Below are 14,247 nucleotides of genomic sequence, written 5' to 3'. Positions count from 1 at the left end.
CTAGTGAAATTTACGCAAACTCTCAATGTCCAACGTAGATGACAAGCATATATTTTTATATTTCTTCCCTGGTTTCATTCATCATTGTTTTTAGTTTTTATATTATGTTTATTGGTCGATCAAAATTATTTTTGCTGATAATTTGTAAAAATGGAGTATATTATTCAATTTGTAAGATTATCATCAGTTTATGTAGCTACCAGGAGGGAAATTTAAACTTAACAAAATTATGTGGTTTTGTTTTTCCATTGGGTTTGGTTTTTTAAAAATCAGTTGAAATAACACCACAAATGTTGATTGGCCTCAGTTGCATTGTATTTAAATTTAATTTTCATTAATAAAGGTTTTAAAAGATCGGAAGAAGGTTGAAATTGTGAAAATCTTAACAGAAACTGTGTATTCCCCATGAAGTAGACAAATAGATATGAAACCCTCCTATATGTAAGTCATACTTAAAATTTTTCAGTTTTTGGATTTTTTATGTGCATTTATTGCACCTGATTGTTTTAACAAATTGTTTCATGTATTATTTGTGTCATTGAAATCATTTCAGATTTCAGTTATTAAATGTGGAATTAGACTTGTTAAAGTATTTCCCTACTCTGAACCCTATAAATTGTGCAATTTTTTTAATAGACTCTTCAAAAAATATTTTCGTATAAGGTTTACTGTATATACATACTACATAATTTGACTTTGTGATTACATTGATGTTACAAGTGGCTTCTGGATAAAATTTTAAATACTTTTAACATTGATTATTTGATTTATTTCTCAAGTCAAATTCATAGGAATGGTGTGACCATTTAATTCATGCCTAATTTCCGTGAAAATTATTCTGCAAGTATGATTAGATTCTTCAGGTTTGACTAAATGGGAAGGTGGGTGTGCTCAATGATAACATATTTTTGTTTCCTGTAAAAGAAACTATTGTCCTAGTAGGGAACCTTTGCTTTTTTAATAGTTGATGTGAAATATTGGGAATAGTTATGAGTTGAAGCAGAATTTAATTCTAGCATTACTAAATGTATAATCTAGTTTTCTTTGTGAATTTGGTGCATCACTCTTAATCAATGATTAGATCTTCCACTTATCATTATCATGGTCGAGTGAAGATTGAGTGGTATCCCATGTAGACACTCCCTCCTTTTTCCCTTTCTATGTCTCACCTTTCTGATGACTTCTGGCAGGCAGGAGTTTGGTGGCTGTGGTCAAAATTAGCTGACCGGGAGGAATTGGAAACACATACTTTCATGCTTTAGCAGAACACCAGGCATATGTTTTTGTTGAAGTTTCCAAGCTCATTAATTTACTAGTTTCTAGGTATAAAATGTGTTTTCTGGCAAATGGCTTCAAATGTTTTACTTGTTGCTGAATGTTAGTAACTCAATTGCAGTTTTATTTAGCCTCCAAACATGGGTAATGCTGGAAAAAACTTGTGAAAATACTAATAGGCCTCTCTTCAGGAGGCAGTGTTACTTAATAATCACGGAATAATATGATTAGTTATGGATGTTGTTAGTATCGATCAGTGGTGAAGTAGGGAGATGCATAAGGTTGGTTAAAGGGGAGAAGGGATCAAAAAGGGATGATACCTCACAGGGCTCATTTACCCCAAACATAATCTGCTGGCAATGACATCCTGGAGGAAAAGTGCGATGCTGTAGCTATTGCACTTGTTTTGAATTGGCACAAGGTAGTTAGTGGTCATCGGAGCACGGTTGCGATCGAAAGGAAGGTGACAGTAGATAGATGGGGTATGAGGAACAATTGGCACCTTGGGGATAAGGCTGAAAAGAGAGAGAAATATAGGAAGCCACAATTCTTTTTCCATGGAAATTCCATCATTGTCAGGCAAAGTGCGGTAATGAAATGACTGCACAATTGGTCACAGGAAAGTAGAGCATAGAAGTGAAAATGGTGAATGAGTGGTTGAGGAGATAAGGGAGGGAGCAATTCTTAAATATGTTAGGTATGTAAGAATAGTGGGAAGAGGGAGCAGATGATTTGGTCTTGAGTCAAGATTTAAATGGTTAAATGATATTCCAATAAAGATACAATAATTGGCATTGATGAGGAGGGAAGAGTATTTCCTAGAAGGAGTAACTCAGAAGAAGATAAATAAAGGAGTGCTGGATCCTGTTCTAAATTTCGTGTTCATTCCTGTTAGTAATGTAGCATTTGAGCTTCCCTGGCCATTTTTGTTGGAGGTCAAAGTATTATACAGATTCCAAAATCTTCATATTTGCACTAAATATATGGTTCAAATTCATTGTTTTAAATTTTAATTTATTGGTTTTAAGCTAGAGAAAAAGGCGGAAACGGGTAGAAAAGAAAGGTGAAATGCAAATTTGATTACCTTCCAGCCACCGTACTGGATTAATTTTTGTTTGAGCCCATAAAAAATTCACTGTCTATAAAAATACTGTCAGTATTTGGATCTAATGAATGAAGAGCTATTGCTTCGAGAGTTTTAGATGTATTTGTAAAATCTGTATGACAGCCATCAAATTATTAATTTGTGTCTTGAGGCTTCTTATTAAAAATACTGCAGAAATGAAGATTTCATGAAAAGCCTCATTTTGTAGTTGTTTTGGACTTTTTGTCACTTCAAAAGTTGTACCCTTCTGGTGAGGCTAGGAGAGAATAGCGGCATTTGACTGAAGCTGACGGAAAGTTTGACTGTTGTCAAAACAAACCCAGATATTCTGACTCATCAGTTATGTGCTGTTTACATTTACATCCTACCCTGAAAGCTGCACTGAAGTTGTGTGGCAGCAGTTGTTAATCACAAGCCATTAGAGTAATTGTTAATTGGTTACTAATTTTGTTTGGGAAATTCAGTCCGTCACAAGATCTTTCCTGTTGTTTTCTCAAATTGTGTGAGGGAAATTTTTTCCTTGTATCAATCAACTCTGCAGTGAATTACCCTTTTCTTCTCTGTCTTGTCTTGCCTACCAATGTAATGTGACCCTAGGATTTTTCCTTATGTCAGGGTTAACTTGAGCAATCAATACTTTTCTATAAGTTATGCATGTGATATCATGCTTCCATTGTCTCCCAACTCAGGCTGTGCCAGGATAATGCTCTGTTTGTTCATAGAAATTTAAAAAAGAGGCTGCCACTCTTTTCAAAAGGTCTCATTTGCTCTTTGTGTATTCGAGGTTGAGTCTAACTAAAAACACCTCCCTCTGGCTATATCTTGTAAATATGTCCGGATATTTACATGTGCGAACTCTAGTTTCTGCAATCTTGCTGTACAGTTGAAGAAATGATTTGTGTTATCCAAAGGTATTTTCATGTCATTGTTATAATTTTTCTAAGCTGAATATTATAATATGAATAATATTATTGTGAGTAGAAAACGAGTATGTAAATTAAAGCATTTATGGAAAGAATCTTAATTTACCTTGACTGTTAAGACAGGATGAGTTTGGCCATCGAACGTCATTCCCAATGTCATCTGACCAACATGTTGGCCTTCATGTAGTACTGTCAGTTGATATAATATCCTCATTTCAGTCTGAACTTCCCAACAGAGGGCATTTTGTGCTTACCATTCTCAGCAACATAATCTCCTGAATGACATGTAAAAAGCAATAGTATAAGCACATATTGATGCATAAATGGCTGGTCCCTAATACCCCTGGCCTCTCTCCCTTGTGGGTGCTTGCAGGTCCAATTGACATAAAAGGTAGAGTTTTGGGTGATGATGTCAGAATAAATGTCCTAGTAGTTGAAGCAATTCAATTAATCATTTTCCTTTTGTATTAATGTTACTTAAGTAGGGTATATTCTCCAGTGTCCCGTAATAGTTTAAACAAAATGAGTAGTATGAGAACACCTTTTTTTATTTCTGTAAGAAAATGTTTTCTTGTCAATGTTTCATGTTTTTTTTTTTACTTTTGTCCTCATGATTAAAGGTGGAAGAAGGTGGTGGCGCTGAGAGGATCAAACGAGGTGATGGCAATAGTGATGGTGAGTCTGCATCCGCAAGTTTTGCTGCTGCAGGCCAAGAGATGCTGGTAGAATTTGGATTTCTCAAGGATCGTGATGCCTATTTATCCAGGGGGGAAGATCAGACCGGAGGTGGTGGTGTAGCTGGTGGACTTAGGTTAGTTGCTAAAGTGTGAACAAATCATCTTGAAGTTTTGTGTTTTCATTCACAGGAATATTGGTTCTTTAGTTAGTATTTGGAATTGATTTCGCATTTTAATTGTGAACTTCTGAAAAATTCTCTTTTAAGTCACTGAGCAAATATTCTTTGAAATTATTTCCAAATCGCATTATGGTTTGTCTAGTATTTAATAGAATTTACTGTTGTACTTATTGGATTATAAGGTAGACCAAATTTTTAAAGTGAATATATGCTGCGAGTCTTTAAGGACTATAACAAATTAATCTTTTAATAGTAGTATTCAAATAAATAAATAATTACTTATTATGTAATTAAACTGGGTGGACTCTACAATTGCCTACCAAACCGACCTTCGGGTTGATTACTGTGTTTATGGCTATGGTTTTACAACTCAATAAATATCATTCAAAATGAGGGTAAAAAGAAACTTACTTCCACTAGAAAATATTGTAGAAGTGTTAAGTTTCTTTTTACCCTCAGCATGTATGTATTCCACAAAGTTAAACCTGAAACTGTTATGTTTATCGTTTGAAATGTTAAATTATATCTTTTATCAGCCCTTAATACTTGAAAGTATGCAATAACAGAAGTTTACAGGTTATAATTATAATTAATTCACTGGAATTAACTTAACAGCATTTAATATTCATTTTTTTTATTTGGGTTGACTCAGATACAAGATATGTAAACAAAAAAGACTAAAATTTTTAGCAAAAATTTGTGAATCAGCCTTTACGCATAGGTATATGATGTATGCTAAATAAGACCAGCCCTCAGCTTAGTGAAATGTGGGTTGTTCAGCAAGTCCTTGGGAAAAAATGGAAAACAATTATTTTGTATAGATTTTTTTTTATTTTTCAACATTATATCAATGGAACTTGATGTACTTTTCCCTTTTTTTTTTCAACTTTTTTGAACCGTCCCATAAAGTAGGGTCTGGGAAGGCCCTCAAAGTAGGATTTTGTGTAGGCTATGACCTCCTTGTACAATGTGGATAGTTTTCCGCTGAGCAATTTTTTCAAATTATTAAATAAAAAGTCACTGTGGGCCAAATCTGGTGAATACATTAGTTGTTCTAATCATTCGAAATTTAATTCCATTCCAAGGAACTTTGGGAGATGCTGCGACAGTGACTTTTAATGGAGTCATCCACTAAATGTGCGTTACAATGCAACGATTTCATTTTGTAAAAATCATTTGCCTTAATGGGTGTCAAACACGGATCCCTCGATGTCTGGCTGAGTGCTTTCTCTAGCTGTTAAGCTATCAAGACATCCTCTAGGAAAAATTCCAGAAAAATCTGAAATTGGAATCCAAGATGGAATATTCGAGACCTCCCTGATCAAAGCACAAAATAACATGCATTCATCTAGACTTGCTTCAGATTACATGATATTTCTAATGAATCAGAATTGAAACGACAGGGTTTTGCTGTATGCTGTTCTTGAAGATGCAGTATGTTAATCAGTATATGAAGGATTGTCCATCAAATGGTCGAATAAATATGCGACCCCTTTGATCTGTAGGCTAACACTGCCATCATGTTTCCATTCTACTCCTTTGTCCTAAGAACCTTTCTTCTCAGTTACCCATTTCTATAGTTAGTATTACTATATTTGGTGAAAGTGGCTGTAAAGGTGACCTACTATAACCATAATCTGAAGTATATAATAACTCCTAAGTTTTTTTCTGGTGTTCTTCCATTGCTCTAATTGTACATGAATCTAAAACAGTGTGACACTATTTGGAAAAGTACTCAGGAATTTCCCTTTGTGTTCCACTTATTCTTATGCATAAGATGGGAAGGGCAGCTTGTTTCACGGTATCCATTACCTTTCCCAGTTGGGAACTCTCTTAATATCGTATCACAAATTAGACGGCAATACCAAGGTTAATCATGCTTTGATTTTGTTAACCTTGGCTCATAACTGATAAGTTTGATAATATGGAATTTTATTTGTTTCCCGCAGATCGTCAATTGCCCAAATAGGTGAATTTTTACGTATGAAGAGTGTTTGTGGAGGAGGTCCAAGTATGTCGGATGGAACGGAAGAAGGGGAGGAAGGGGGAGGGGCAAATCGCTGTGACCGCTGTGGGAAGACTCATGGAACTCCCGAGGAGCTTCAGGCACATATACCAACATGCCAGGGAGCAACAGGACCAGGTGCGGAAGGCAAAGGCGGAGGGAACTACAACTGTGATGTATGCGGGAAACACTTCAAACGGAAAGAGCACCTCTTGCAGGTATGTGGTCTTATTTAATTAAATGGGTTGAAGTGATCAGCTTGATTGTGCAATCCCCTCTTTTTGCACGGTCAGATGCAATAAATCTGAGTAAAATATACGTAATACCAACGTGTATGCTAAAACTATTCATTCAGAAATGTCTGCTGAATACCATATTCCTATATTTGCATGTGCATCTTGCAGTTGTCCGGCTTCTGCTGGATTCTTATTGCTTTTATTTCTTTCAAAACTTTTAAAGCAGTTTTAAAATGGTATAATGTGTGAATAAGAACTGTCAACAGCTATGTTACCAGACCTTATTTACTGCTACAACTATTTTACATGATTAAAATTCACTCCCACCAAAAAAAATTTAAAGCCCAGTGTTTAGTGAAATTCAAATTACCTTCAGGCATTTGACTTGTTTGTTGATCATTTTAATGATGGGATGAACTTAGACCTTATCATTTTATTATCAAAAACTAATGTAATGACCCAGTGTACATAATACAATAAAAATATGCTGTTATGAATGAAACTGGGAAAAAATATCAAGAATTAGTGTGTTATCTCCATGGAGCAGTGTTAGTAAACATACATTTTGTGTTGAGTGTTGTGTTTTGATGCAGTAATATATATCGAGATCTGTGAAAACTATAGTAAAATTATGTAAAATCAGCTGTCATGTACATGGAGTTCATTCCTATTGGAAACTGAATTCCATGTGTAAATTCATTAATTTTTACCATTGAAACCTTTTGGAGAAAATCATACCATTGAAATCCGTTTGAATTAAGTGAATTACTATTACCATTGAAGTCACTAATTCAATATTCTAGTGGCATTAATCCTTCACTCAAAAAATTATTATTTTTATAATGCACAGAATGTTGATAAGCAGCAATATGTGAGTAACCTAAACATTTTTGCATAATTCCCACTCTGAAGATACAGGGCCTGTCCCAAAAATGAGTAGAATAGCCTCGTGAAAAAAGTATTGTAGATCAAAGTACAAATTACTGAAGTTCTTCAAAATAGCACCCTTTTACATCAACATACCAATGCCAGCACCTCAGCCAATCACTCTACGCTTTCTGGATAGCATCTACTGGAACCTACTTCAGGCACCTCACTACAGCCTCTTTGATGTTATCCAGAATCCAAAAATGGTTGCCTTTCAAGTTTCTTCCTCATCTTGGGAACAAAAAGAAATCTGGTGGTGCCACATTAGGGGCGGCTGGGGCTAGAGCCAAGAGATAACACAAGCAGCCTTTTGATCTTCGGACAGCACCTTGGGGACCATCTTGGCATGCACCTTTCTCATGCCTAAATCTTGTGTAAGAATGCAATGCCCTGTGGTTTTTAGAATATTTCACTCCTCTGCTAACATTCTGATGCTGACATCAATCAAGATTGAGCATATCTCTCACTCTCTGCATGTTTTCGTCACCCTGTTTCGTTGATGGACGTCGAGGGAGTTTCTTGTCGTCAACCTCCTCTCTACCCTTATGGAACATCTTGTGCCAGTGGAAAGCCATTCCCTGGGACATTCTTTATAAGTACACATATCTCTGAATCTGATTTTGCGAGTTAAATACAAAATTTTATCGCATATCATTGCTCCGTGGAATGGAGGCCATGAATTCATGATGTGGCACTTAAACAGGGTTCCAGACTAGCTGTGATCCACACACTTCTAGTGGCCCACTGACAGCTGATGCAGGTTGCATTGCTTTCCCAAATCATCCCGCCACTAATTGCCCCACTCCAGCCATCCGTCTGTTGGGGAAAAATCATTCTACTTATATTTGAGGGACACCCTGTATTTATCACCTAATTTTGTTGTCCTATCACGAATGGCCTCACGACCCTTGTGAGGAATGCTTTACTCATGTGTTTGTGTCTTTTATTTATCCCCATGCAGCATCGGAAACTCCACACTGGTGAGCGGCCTTATGGGTGTTCAGCATGTGGCAAGTCATTCTCCCGAAAAGAGCACCTGGTGAGGCATTCGGTGTCACATACTGGAGAGAAGGTTCATGCGTGTGAGCTATGCGGGAAGGCGTTCTCAAGGAGGGACAACTTGCTGAAACATCGGAAGACTCATGGGATAGCAGGGCCCTATGTGTGTGAGACATGTGGTAAGCCCACAATTGCCAAGGGGCTTATTCTCACCTTATGTCCTCTCTCCCCCAATGCATGAATTTTTTTTGCTTTTTTCTGGATGCATGGTTGGTAAAATATTATCATAGTCTGAACGTTGATGGGACATATTTGTATCGGCAAATGAAACATATCACATATCAGGGATGGAAGTCCAAGCAGAGCTTAAAAAAGAATTTATCAGTGAATTTGAATCACCAGCTGCAGAATGGCAACTCGAGAAAAGGAATGAAACCTCTTACCTTCTCAAGTTCAGTGGTATAACTTCTGTTAGCTACAAGCTCTTCATCGAATATGAATCTATTAGTTAAAATATGAGTGAATCATAGTTTGGAATAGGTAAAAACGAGAGAGCTGCAGCTATCAATATGCAAATGGAAATGGTGAGGCAATTTTAAAAAGCATCTTTTAGCTGATATAATTCCACCAATACAATTTTGAGCTGTTTTTTTAGTCTTAATTTCTGTGGTGTTTGCTTTTTATGTTAAGTGTGGTGCAAGTTATTGAAGTACTTTTGGGTGACCGCGGGTGTTAATGGTCATAAAACCTACTAATTTTGAAAAATCTTGAAAATAATAATAATAATACATTTATTTGTCCGGAGATTTGTTGCATATTCATACATGCACAAATATAGGACACGTCAAATATAATTTTCACAATTTCACAATAGAAGAGATACAATATATATATATAAGAGATACAATATATATATATATATATATATATATATATATATATATATATATATATATATATATATACACACATACCAGTACACAGGGGGGGATCGAGATGGTGCGGGGGCTAACGTACTGGCTTCCCACCCTGAGGGCGCGGGTTCAAATCCCGGCGGTGTTGAATATTTTTCAGAGGTATCTCGATCCCTACTTGAGGTGCTTTGTGGAGGGCACTTTGAGTGAGTACGCCGTCCGTCGGATGGGACGTTAAGCCGCGGACCCCTTGGCGCCTTTCGTAAAGAGTAGGCTAATGCCGACGCCGGGTTTCTCTCCACCCTTCATCCTTTCCTGTCCTTCCCCTATGGCGCAAATGACCTTAGCTGTCGGTCGCCTCCCCTCAAAACTACTACTACTACCAGTACACTAGTATAATTACATATCAATTGTTTAAGCCGGAATTGACGCATTGCGACAATTCAAGGTATTCATTTACAGAATAGAACATATTATTTTTTAAAAGGTTAAACAGCTTTTTCTTGAAAACAGGTACTTTTGTTTCATATTTGATTTCATGGGGAAGTTTATTGAATAACCTTAAGCCCATTGCTTTGGGCCCATGGGCAGTATTGTGTGTCCTGACAAATGGTTGGTGCAGGTCATTGCAGGTCCTTGTGTAGTGACTATGGTAATTGTGGTTGGACTTGTAATGGGAAATATTACCCTTTGCATGTAAGATGACATTAAATATATATATGCAAGGTACTGGTAATAAACCAAGTCTTTTGAAGAGAGGTTTACATGGTGCATCACAAGGAGCATTGATCATAATACGTATAATCCTCTTTTGGATTTTGAAGATTATGCCCACATGGGGAGAGGAACCCCAGAAGAGGATACTGAAAGTAACACGAGAATGAAATTCACCATAGTAAATGGATAGAAGTACCCCTAAATTTACAGAATACCTTATATTTCTAATAAGGAAGCATAGGGAGCTTAACTTGCTGCGTAATTTGAAAATATGTTCCTCCCAAGACATGTTTTTCTTCAGGATTACTCCCAGGAATTGGGTACTGGAATTTTGGGGAATGCTCACACCTTCTACATCTACTGAGATTGCAGATGAAACTTTCTTTTTATTAGTAAAATAAATCAGGCTGGACTTATTTATATTGGGTTTTAGAAAGTTATGAAGACACCATTCATTGAAAATCTGAGCTACTTCGGCTGCTCTTTCTGTCAAGCTGTCTACTGAGGAGGCTGATACAAAGATATTTGTATCATCAGCATACAGTATTGGGTCTATCCCCTTAATGAGCTTAAGATTGTCTGGGAGATCATTGATATAGATTAAAAATAAAATAGGACCAAGTACAGAACCCTGGGGAACACCCAGTGTTACTTCTCTACCAAGGGAAACATATTTGGAGCCATTTCTTGAGAGCTCAACATACTGATGCCATTCACTTAGATAAGATTCAATCCATTTGTAAGGCGTGCCTCTTATACCATAGCATTTCAGTTTATATAGGAGTAACTGATGATTGACAAAGTCAAAAGCTTTACTGAAATCGAAAAATAATCCTAAAGTTTCAGTTCTATTATTCAATCCTGAAAGTATTTGATTCACCATGTGATATGTGGCTGTTGTAGTGGACCTTGTTTTCCTAAATCCATGTTGAGATGTGGATAATAGCTTATATGTCTCAAGATATGATACAAGACGTTGATAAAAAACTATTTCAAATATTTTCCCCAGCTGGTTTAACAGGGATATTGGTCTATAAGAATTCATTGCCATTTTGCAACCTTTCCCTTTGTATATTGGCACAATTTTTGCTGATTTAAGAGGGCTCGGGAAAATTCCAGTTTTTAGGGATTCATTAATTAAGAACAGCAGCTGATCCTTAATAGCATTAAACGACCTTTTTATGACTATCCCTGGGATGTCATCTAATCCAGGACTAAATTTGTTAGGTAATTTATTGATTACATTGGTCAGTTCCATGGCTGAACATGGGAATATATATAATGAATAGCATGAGTTAGGAATTTGAGAATAATTAGCTGAATTGACTGAAACTGTGGGATTTTGATGGGATAGATATAAATCATTCAGGATGGAGGCCATTTTAGAGTAATCTGATATAGCATTACCAGTGGAGTCCTGCAGTTGAAGATCTTGTACATGATGTGGACCCTTGGATTCGTTAATAATTTTCCAAATCTCTCTAGATTTATTGTCTGCATTGGTAAGTCTAAGGTTGTTGAAAGATTTTTTGGCATGCTGTAAGGTTTGGCGATAACTTTTCTTGAGTACTGAGTATTCTTGGCGATCTACTGGATTTGATTTACTTTTGTAATACACTGCGGCATCTTTCATTTTCTTTGAAAGCCAACGAATTTCATCAGAGACCCACTGACTTTTGTAGTTAACAGAAGAGCTTTTGTTTTTTGTATGCTTCAGGACACGGGGAAAGCAGATTTCAAAGTAATGTAGATAGGTGGAATAGAAATATTCAAAGCTAAGGTCAAAGGACTTCAAGGAAAACAAATCGGACCAGTCATGGGAATTTAATAAGTCACAAAAGGCGATCATATTCTGATCAGAGAAATACCTTTTGTAGTATTTTTTACTTTCTTTGGATGTAGACACAGCAATTGTAGAAAGAAGTGGGTAGTGATCAGATAGGTGGGCATTAATGGTATTTGTTTGTACTAGATCAAGGTCGATATTAGTTAGTACATTATCTAAAACTGTTTGCGAACTAGCACTCACTCTAGTAGGTTCACTGTTGGTAGCATTGATGTTGAATGACGTCAGTAAATCCATGAATTCCTTTTTAGCTTTAGAATCGGCCATAAAATTACAATTAAAGTCACCTGTAATTATTATGCAAGGCTCATGGATTGACCTATGGATTATTTCCAAGAGTTTCGTCAGTTTGGTCAGGAAAACGCAAAAGTCACTCTTCGGCGAACGATAAATAGACAGCACATAAAAAACAGTAGTATCCATTTTGAAGCAGGCAACACAGCATTCAAATGATTGTTCTTCATTGAGAAATTCGTATGGGTAACCAATGGGAATATGGGAAAAACATTCAGACAGTAGGATTAAAACACCACCATTTTTGTGAACAGTCCGGCAAAAGGCACTAGCGATGACATACCCAGGCACATGAAGAGAGTCAAGTTCACTCGCATTTAACCAATGTTCGTTGACACAGATCACATGGGGTTGGTACTCGTTTACTAGAACCTCGAGGTCCAGTAATTTATTACGTATGCACTGAATGTTTATGTGCAAGAGCTTCAAATAACGGGTTATCCTTCCGGCGCTGGTGGGAGGCGTGGCTTCAAAAAAGAAAAATTTCCCACGAACACATTTTTAGGCCAAAAGGCGGCATTACTGAGGGTTTCGCGAAAATCTTGGTGTATGGATACCCGAAACAATGTATAATTTCCGCGCGTTACCTTAAGTTGTTCGATCACCAGTTCCGTTGAGGTATCAATCTCCGGGATTTCATCTTTTACATAGTTTCTCAACTGGGTAACTGTTGTATCGGAGGTGAAGTTCCACACATGGAGATGGGAAAGACGAGGGATCCCCGAAAGAGAGCATTCTTTCGTAGATGTTCCGATGATCGGCGATTTATGGCGCCTACGTTTGTGGCTCACAGTAACAAATCCATCGTCTCCTTCTGCAGAAAGTTCTTCTACACCACTTTTCTCACATTTCTCATCAGGAATATGAGGTAGCACGGTAGTGATTGAGGGAGTAACACAAACATTTTTCGAGATCGGCACCTGTTGCCCTATCAAGTCACTGCTAAATTTAGTCCGATTGGAGGTCGATTTATCTGAAGCAAAGTCTTTCTCTGGGTTGACTTTTACGGTTTTCGCAAATGATACACCCTTACATACGTTAGTAGCCTTTTTCGTTGCGAGAGAATCTTTTAAAATGCTCATTTCCTGTTTCAGCATGTCGATATCGGACGCCATGTTAGATAGTGCAAGCTTATTAGCACGACAGGAAAAACATTTCCAAAAAATATCTCTACATTCAAATATGGCTTTCAAAAAGAGATCATTCAGATTAGTGCATTTGGAATGAAAAAAGCGTGAACATAAATCGCAATTAATTACTTTATCTGTAGAATTAAGGGAAATATTGCAGGAGCTACACTGGCTTGCAAAGTAAGCGGCCGCCATCTTGAATCAAACTTTGAAAAGCTTTGAATAAGCCTTGCTAATTGTGTTGTATGAATTTGTTCAGCCCCTCAGTCATTTTATGTTTTGGAAAGATTTCCCAAAATCAATTAAACATTTTCCTTCGTAAAGAATAAATCCTTCCCTTTGAGAAGTGCTCATGGGCATGCCAAAAAGTGCCAGCTTGCTTTGTTGTCCCTATATTTGCAGTCTTAAATTACAATCCGATGCTTGTTCATATTGTCATATAATGTTTTAATCAACACCAAAAATCAAAATCATAAATTCGACAAATCTTTGAAATAACTCCCTAGTCTTTCCTTATTGACAGATTTATCATTCAGAACAGTCCCTGAGATTTGGAAATTTATCTCAGACTACAGTACAGCTTTTAAGTGCATTGTCTACTAGTCTCAGTTATGCTAACCACCAGCATCAGTTTCCTCAAATAATATAGTTACACGATTTAGGGAAAATAGAATAGAACAGATCTTGTTCGCTGACTTTCACAGACAGTAACAAATGGTCTTTTGGAAGACCCAGTAATGCCAACCTCGAACCCTCCAACCCCCAAATCAATGTCGCCAACCTCCACTACTCCCAGACCATTAGTGAAGATCTTCATCATCCACATCTTCTTGCAATACTTGGGTTGCACTGCTTTGAAGCTAATATGGTCTTTTGCATTATTAAACGAAATTTTGAATCTCTAGTTTACATTTTGGAGGAGACTAGTATAGAAAAGTAAAATTGAGGTTGGGGGAAAAAATTTTCAAGTTTATTTGGATGTTTTATGAATTAAACACAGTATTGCTGTGAAAAATATAA

At 36.7% G+C, this 14,247-nt stretch overlaps 1 protein-coding gene across 4 annotated transcripts in view; it reads left to right on the top strand.

Annotated features, from left to right (window-relative positions):
* Nucleotides 1–14,247, top strand: part of LOC139695009 (uncharacterized) — a 62,406-nt gene that overhangs the window by 36,108 nt on the left and 12,051 nt on the right. For all 4 annotated transcript variants that reach the window (XM_071593589.1, XM_071593587.1, XM_071593588.1 and 1 more), the window contains 3 exons: nt 3,924–4,114; nt 6,109–6,382; nt 8,289–8,505. In XM_071593589.1, the coding sequence (XP_071449690.1) occupies nt 3,924–4,114; nt 6,109–6,382; nt 8,289–8,505 (682 nt within the window). The remainder of the gene's footprint in view (nt 1–3,923; nt 4,115–6,108; nt 6,383–8,288; nt 8,506–14,247) is intronic.

Source organism: Hetaerina americana, unplaced genomic scaffold, assembly GCF_022747635.1.
Source record: "Hetaerina americana unplaced genomic scaffold, ioHetAmer1.1.p SCAF_6, whole genome shotgun sequence".
Lineage (NCBI taxonomy): Eukaryota > Metazoa > Arthropoda > Insecta > Odonata > Calopterygidae > Hetaerina > Hetaerina americana.
This window is presented reverse-complemented; position numbering and strand designations above follow the sequence as displayed.